This window comes from Rhopalosiphum maidis, chromosome 3 (assembly GCF_003676215.2).
Source record: "Rhopalosiphum maidis isolate BTI-1 chromosome 3, ASM367621v3, whole genome shotgun sequence".
In the NCBI taxonomy this organism is placed as follows: Eukaryota; Metazoa; Arthropoda; class Insecta; order Hemiptera; family Aphididae; genus Rhopalosiphum; species Rhopalosiphum maidis.
Window position 1 is genome coordinate 4,355,295 of NC_040879.1, and position 8,758 is coordinate 4,364,052.

The 8,758-nt window shown below is 27.5% G+C and overlaps 1 protein-coding gene across 1 annotated transcript; it reads right to left on the minus strand.

Annotated features, from left to right (window-relative positions):
• Positions 1-332: 332 nt before the first annotated feature.
• LOC113559777 (group XV phospholipase A2-like) lies at positions 333-6,833 on the minus strand. The gene is made up of 7 exons (XM_026965530.1): positions 6,421-6,833; positions 2,419-2,561; positions 1,963-2,194; positions 1,672-1,899; positions 1,423-1,594; positions 1,246-1,365; positions 333-1,185 (listed from the first exon to the last, which is right to left on the minus strand). Exons 1-7 carry the CDS (start codon positions 6,500-6,502, stop codon positions 963-965), a joined length of 1,200 nt encoding a protein of 399 aa, XP_026821331.1. The 5' UTR covers positions 6,503-6,833; the 3' UTR covers positions 333-962.
• Between the last annotated feature and the right edge of the window lie 1,925 nt (positions 6,834-8,758).

Here is an 8,758-nt window from a genome sequence, read left to right on the forward strand (position 1 = left end):
GAATATTAAATATTATTAGAAGTGATGAGTAATAACGTAATATTATTCTATTATTAGAAATACGTTACATTATTTGTAACACTATATAATTTTGTTGGAATAAAATGTAATGTATTATATATATATTCTGCATATTTCTTAATTATTCAAAATTATGTTTATATTATTTTATTATTAGGTTTTGACAAAAAATAAAAAAAATTAAATAAAACTAAAATTTAAAATTACAAAAATCTTATCTTAAATTCATTTAAAAAAGTAATACACATAAACATTTAAGTTCACACAGTAGGGTTCCAAGAAAGAAATTGTATATACTACAAAAGTCCAAATAAAATAGAAATCTTAATATGTATTATGATCAAGTATCAATAATTTATACAATTTTTTTTTATAATTGTTTTACAAAAAAATAGCATTTATAAATGTTGTGATAATCATATATTCCTGTTAATTAGTTTCATCTATCCAATTAGAGGTCCTCTGGGTTTTGATAATATTTTGATTTAATTATGTTTTAATTTGAGATATTAATCATAACTTATAACCTTAGTACTATATTATTTTGTATTATACATAATCTAACCTTGAAACATTATATTTTTAGATTATCTAGTGGTTACATTACTAGATTACTAGCTGTAAGAATAAATTGCAATAAACAGTGAATAATTAAATGATTTTAGGGTTATAATAAATTTAATAAACTTGTATGGAGATCAATTTACTAAAAAACAAAGATATTGTTTGTTTTAAAGTATTTTAAGGTCTTAAGTAAACAACAAAATGAAATACAATTTAACATAAATTGAAGGTTTGAAAATATTTGAGTACCCAACTGATATAATATAATAAGATTGTTTATAGTTACTGATTTCCTTAAATATCTATTTAAATGAACACATTAACTATTAATAAATTATTCATTCTAATAATGACTTAAGTTCAAAATAATTAGGTATCTATAGTTTTTCCATGAGCTGTGCGATGTAATCCATTACTCGTTCATCCCTTAAGATTGTCATGTGGTCAGCATTTGGAAATACTTGATGAAAAACTTTTTGTTTTTGCATACTTGACCAATAATTGCAACCTTCAAGGCTTCTGGAATTGACTGTGCCATCACCATTACCATATTGTAATTTAGGATACTTCAACGGAAATTTACCAGGTCCATATATCATTCTAAAACATAACAAATAAATGTTAAAAAAAAATAAATAATCAATAATATGACAAACAAACTTTTCAACTGTTGGAATTGTATCACCATGTAAACAATGGACTTCTACACCAGGTGGTCCAAAATCCATGTATTGTTTAACGTCCAAGTACATATTATAGCCAGTTATGTAGTTTATGTCTCTGTAATGATCACAAATATTAATAAAATTATTTTTGTTGTTGCATGATAATACTTACTCAAAAAATGATTTATAGTCTGCCACTGTGAAGTTTTTTGTATCAGTTTCTACTAATACTTCATCAGACTTCCAAAAATATGGGGATGGTAAAAGCCATGCTAAGCTAGGAGATGTAATTTGTTCAGCTTTTAGAACACTACCACTAAGAACATAAACACCTAGGTCATCACCTGAAAATAAATAATATACATTTACTATAGACATTAAATATTTGTAAACTATTTTCTATTTATTTTTTTCAGCATACCTACAGTAAACACTTTCAACGCTTTAACTGCTCCACCCCAAGCGCCAGCTAATGAAACCATTGCTCTGACATATTGATCTTTCCATTCCTGTGTTTGAGCTCGCAAAAATTTTAATGTCATACATCCTCCCATGCTATGTACAATGAACACAACTGGTGTATTATTATTTTGTTGGTATGTTTCTTCAGTTAGTGTCTTTAGTTTTACAAAAAACTCTGTATTTTCATCTACAAAAAATAAATTAATTGTACTAATACAATAGAACATTTTTTTTCAATTTTAATTCTTACTAGGGGCTTTTCTAAAATCATAAGGAGCTCCTCGAATAGAAACATCTCGCTCAAGACCAGTGCCAACTAATGTATCGCCAACACTCTTAAAGTAAGCACCAAATGTAGATAAACTAGGGTCAATGTATTCAACAGCAGAAGAATTTCCCCATCCAGGTACTCTTATATCTACACCTGGAGGGCTGTGAGTAGTATGGGTAACATTGTCATATATCAGTCTCATATTATCTATCTAATAATTAAACAAAGTTTATGAGTTATTAACTTAAGAGGACGTAGTACCCACATGTGTTGTCTCCGTCTTAAACACGTGAGACTTAACAAATTTTCGTCCATCAGTTTCAATATTGTGAATGAAAATTTCAAATGTCGCACGTGTGTAAGACGGAGACAACATATGCGGGTTCTAGTGGTTCTACGTCCTCTTAATATAATTAAATACAATATTTTACTTACCAAGCAGTCTATTACATATGGCACTAACAATTCAAGATTTAACCAAATATTAGAATAATCATTTGTTTTTTTATCACATAAATAATGAACGACACTTGGTTTGTTCAATTTAGCATCAATGCGACTACCACCATCACCTGGAACTAAAAATAAAAAATAATCATTTTAATTTAAAGAACATAATATTGATTATGTTGCTACACAAATTGTTATCCTTAGGATCTTTTACTAATATGGTCAATGTCATTAAGCATCAAATATACCTACTTATTAAATAAATTGTACATTATTTTGTACATGAAGCTGAATATCAATTGATTATGGATTAGTTTGGTTTAATTGATTTTTTAAAATATATATTTATATATTGTTTGAAAGTATGACCTTAAAAAAATTATTTCTATTTGTTTTATTAGAAATTATTATCATGAGGATGTTATACGTGTGTTGTCTTTGTCTTACATACATAAATACAATATGGAAAATTTTTGTTCAACAGAATTCATTTTGTGTTATTAGCTTTAATATTAGAGTAAATTTACCTATCATCAAATTTAAAGGTATATAATATTATCTAGGAAGTGTCATGTGCTTTTATTGGTATTATTATTTTAAAGTGAGTTATGAACATTTTTAAGTTGTAATATTTTACATAGCTATAACTCACTTTAAAACTATAACGTCAATAAAACAATATGACATGTCCTAGATAATATTCTTACCTTTAAGTTTAATAATAGGTAAATTGTCTCCAATATTAAAGCTAACAACATAAAATGTGTTCAACTGAACGCGAATTTGCTATGTTAATAAGACAGATACAAGGTATGCGAGTATAACGTCCTCTTATACAAACTCACAGGAATGAGAACCACAAAATAACATATGCAGCAGAGTAATTCCTAAGTGTAAACAATAATTATAATGGTGATTAAGAAAGTACTATAAATATGTTTGAGTAGATATTCAGTAATAATACAGAATTAACATAAGCCAATTAAAAATGTTAAATTTAACAAATTATCAACTTAAAAAAAATTATATTTATATTTATGTTTTAGTTATATTTATATTAATTATGTTATGTTATAGTGTGAATAACATTATTTAATGAAATAAATATATAGTTTAATGAATTATCTAATTATACAACAATAATTATATCTAATATATTACAACATGTTATGAGCACCATATTATACTAGATTAGCATATTATTTATATTTTATATTAAGTTATATTAGTATTATGGGATTTTAATGTTTAAGTTATTTAGTTATGTGGGGGCATTGTCTGATGGGGGACATCAGTCTTACAATAATTAACCAAACATAGAGTAAATGCTATTTGTCAATTTTAAATTAATAATTAAATTACCACAGCTCATAAACAAACAATCTTGTCAAAAGTACTTCATTTTATATTTGAGTCCTAATCCAATCAGAACCCAAATTACCAAAACAAAAGCTTTCTTACAGTGAAAACAAACATTACTGAAGAAAGAACATTAATGTATGGAGATGGACTTAACCATCCTATTCACAACATCTGATGGCAGTGGTGGGATTCAAACCCACACCTCTGTAGAGACTAGTGTTTTTTCTTCAGTAGTGATTTCTTCCATTGTAAGAAAGCTTTTGTTATGGTAGTTTAGATTCTGATTGGATTAGGATTTAATTAAACACACAATGAAGTACTTTTGACAAGATTGTTTATTTATAAGCTTTGATAATTTAATTATTAATTTAAAATTGACAATTGATAATTACTCTATGTTTAGTTAATCGTACAACTGATGTCCCCCTAACGGACGATGTACATCATACAAGCATAGATGCTTATTAAGCATTTGTACCCACTTAATTGACTTAAATATTAAAAACAATGCTAATATAATATAGTAAAAAATATAATTAATATGCTAATCTAGTGTAATATAATATGGTGCTCATAACAAACAGTATACATTCATATGGAACAAAAATATTTATTTTACTTTAACTAGTTATTTAATACAATATTTAGTTACAATATTATATAATTTTAATTTGATTTTTATTAAAATATAGAATAATTCAAGTATAAAAAATGAAAACATATCAAAACTAACTATATTTTTTATAGAGTTAATCATATATTTTTAGCTGAAGTAATGATAATTATATATTATTTATTTGTGTGTGTAGAGCTATTGTGGGATATAGAATAGCTCAACATTGTTTTTTCTATAAACACATAACTTTTTTTAAATTTGTGTTGCAAGTATACTTTAAAAAACCAGTTCCAAATGATTGAGTAGTTTCGGAAGATCTTAATTTTATTGTTACATTTGGAACAGCTTTTACTATCAATACATTTTCAGAACATACCTTAAACTGTAAATTTGAGTAGTGTTTTTAACCCTCATGTAATATAACATGTACGACAAGTAAAAAATAAAAATCACTTGCATTTTTAAAATTTATTTTATCATCAAAATAGCAATATTGTACAATTTAATACATTAACGATATAGGAAATAAGATGTATAAAATAAAAATTAGTTTAAGAATTAATTGTTTACATTACTATAAAGTTATTTCATGAGCTACCTGATTCAATACTTCAACTGTATTATATATACATATATAGGCCAATCAATAAAATGTATTTAAAAATCAATAGGTTTGTTCATTTTAAAAACTTAAATTAACACTGTAGTGTGATGGAAGTGTTGATTGTGGACAGTGTGGTGTGCCAATGCAAAACAAACGTTTTAGGTATGGGAATTTGTTTCAATCAGAAATTAAATACATTAATGTCGGCATATAGTGAGTGATAAAGAAATATATTTATGATAACGGCTCCACACCGAAAATCCAATACAACACCTGCACTTTAGTTGGATAGTGTATACACTAAACCCACACTATTTCAAAACAACCAGTGTGTACGCAGACACTTTTCCAAAACAAATGCTTCAGTGTACACTGTTATTGAAAAAGTGTACACTTTTTGTCAAAACGAACAAAGCTATTATGTATGGGTAAATATTAAACTATTTTTAACTTATTTGTCATCAAAGTTTATAGTTGTCATTGGTATTCTAAAAAATAATATGAGCTGAACATTATTTATGTGTTAATATATTATTTTTAAAATAGATTATTTTAATGTATTAGATCACTGATCTTTGGCTACAGAATAGACAAAAGATATACAAAAGTATGCATGTTACCTTGAACTTAGAAAGAAATTGTTTTTATGAAATTATATTCTTATTCTTTTAATTTTCAAAATTCATTAGATAACTAATAAAAATGTATAGTATAGATTAAAAAATGATTTAAAAAAAAAAAAATAATAATAATTGATCATAATATATTATCATGTAGATAATGTGGAATTGAGTGTTAAATACATTAATAATGTTATATCATTTATTATGCGAAAAGTGATATGAATACTTAACCTTGATATTAAACACGTCCCTATATAATGTGATTATACTTAAAATTATAATGTTTTAAATCATGATGTAATCATCATCCAATAAAAACTATTGTCTATTGTGTATTTAATAATAAGCAGTTATAGTGGTTAGTTTGTTTACCAATCAATTGCATAATTTATCTAACTATTGTTGAATTTTAAGTGATTAAAATAATATGGTTAGACCACTAGTTGAACAAAGATAAATAATTTAATAAACAATACCTAAAAGGTTTTAGTTAATAGAGAAAACGACCTTCAAATCTCAATGGAAATTTGTTGTGTATAATAATTATTTCAATGAAAATTTGAAAAGCCATAAAATGGTTATCGTACGGTGTAAAAAAAATTAAAATGTTTAAAGCAGAAATAAGAAAAAAAAAATTATCGATAAGACTTGACAAAGACACAAACCAACAAACGGGACACTACGATGGCTATGGGGGACAGTAAAACGGAGCAAGTGACCACAGGCGCGGGACGAATGGACGCGCAGGGTCGCTGGCGCTCGGTCGGCAGGTCAATACTCACCCAAGACAACCGGATATCTGGCGGATGCGGACGTTGCGATCAACAGCCACACGACAACGGCCAAGCCGCCGGCGGACCACATCGTTGTGGGTTGATGTCTGTGGGCGTATCGTTTGGACGCAACGATGCCCGCCGTTCCCGACTTCAGCGGTCGCACGGCAGTCCCGGGTCACATGCGACACGAGTGACGAACGACTGCGACTGTGTGATCGAGAAGGATCACGGGCGACGATCGCCGCCAAGAGTGCAGCTGGTGATTGTGCGACGGCTCACGCTATCACCGTGCGTAATAAACAGTTATTGTTTTCTTATCGCGCGCTAAACGGATACGCGGAGATAGAGCCGATCTGACTGCAGCTGCTGTAATCACTGCTCACCACAGATCGTACAACGCGACAGACAAGGACACGCCGTGTAATGATGATAATATCGTATGGTGACAACGACGGTCGCGGTCGTGCACGAACACGCGTTAAAATCGAAACGCACGATCAATCGTTTTCCGCGTATCAATTTAATAACAATTCAACATTATATTACACCTATATTATTATTACGACGATAATAACGATCACGGTCATCCGGTCGCAGGCAATCGAGACATCGATATATTCGTTCGATTAATCGTCTCGCCCTGTTACAATACTATTATGGTATTGTAACGATAGTTGAACGTTTTGTAAACAATTAACATTTGTTTTTAAAATCGATGATAGGTAACAACTAAATTAGTTAAAATTATGGTGGCGTGTCTATACCATGTTTTTTTTTTCAGTTTTAATATCGAATTAGTTAAATACGTAGACATTGATGAAAAGTCAAAAACGACCGAGAACGATGTACAGTTGTATTTTTGAGCGTTTCTCCTTTGTCATCGTAATATGGTAATCGTTGGATGACAATATTGTTGATATTAAACGCTATATGCGACTGTCACTCATGCACAGCAGTGGTTAACAAAAATGAAAGCAATACTGCAACTACACTACCACAGAATGTGTATAACACTAATATAAACTATATTAACTTATTACAAGTTCTCACAGGATCATATTGGAATTTTATTTGAACGATTCAGACAAAGATTTGGGACAAATATTAATCCTAATAAACTACAATTTAAAGTTACTCTTAAACAAGTATTATTAAAAATGCAATAAAATGTAAAACTAATGGTAACTTTTGAGTATGATGTTTTTGGGGTACTGGCGCACTGCTTGAGTTTAAATGAAATAAAAATAAAGATCACTAGCGAATTAATTTTTGAAACTACCTATTGATGAAATTTATCAGAAAATGTTGAAAAGAAGTATCCTGCTTAATAATCGTACTAATTCATCCATGAGTGAGTAAGCAAAGTATTTTATATTATATACAGTGGCGTGCCCAGGAATTTTTGATGGGGGGGAGGGGATATATGTTAAAAGAATAGACCAGATTTAATTCCATTAAAAACACATAAAAACTATATAACTACTAAACAATACTTAATTATAAATAAAATAATTAAAAAAAAAAAAATTGATAAATGTATTACTTTTTTGAATTAAAATTCATAATTAAATATATTTTCCAATTATGTTCAATAAAATTAAATCTTTTATTACCTAAAATATGTTTGTATAAAGAATAAATACATTCTATTTCTACTGCACTAGTTATTAGTGCATATTAAAAAAAACTCAATAATTTTGGCATTATATCTAAAAAATATATATCTAAATAAACATCTGCTTTACCCGACATAGTAAGATTTAATAGTTTTATATCCTTTATTTTTTTTTCAATTTATACATAAATTTATCTAAAGTTTTTTTTTCCATTTGGACCAAGAGTATTTATTAAAATATCATAAGTTTTTCTAAACCTATTCATACTTTAAGTAGCTCACTATTCGATTCTTCCAAGTTTATAAAATTAATGGATAACTAAGATAAGAGTAATTGTACGAATGCTATAAACCACATTTGACTGAATTATGTTGTACAAGTTGTTTCAGCTTTTCCATACTGAATACTAATGGAGAATAACATTGTTTTATAAACTTTTAATCACAATTAAAAAAGTTTCAAAATTATTTGCATAGAAAATTGCAGTAATAACCATGTTTTTGACCTTGTAATAATCCCAAGTAGCAATAAAATGCTTTTAAAACATTTTAAAAATATTAAACCATTTTAAATAAAACGTTTTGTAGAATAATATTTTTTATATATTTAGAAAATATATTAAATTGATTATTTTTTAAAAATATTTTAATTTTAAATTAATATCTTATTGACATTTAAAATAAATTATTTTCTTATTAATATTTTTTAAATAGTTTACAAACAATTAC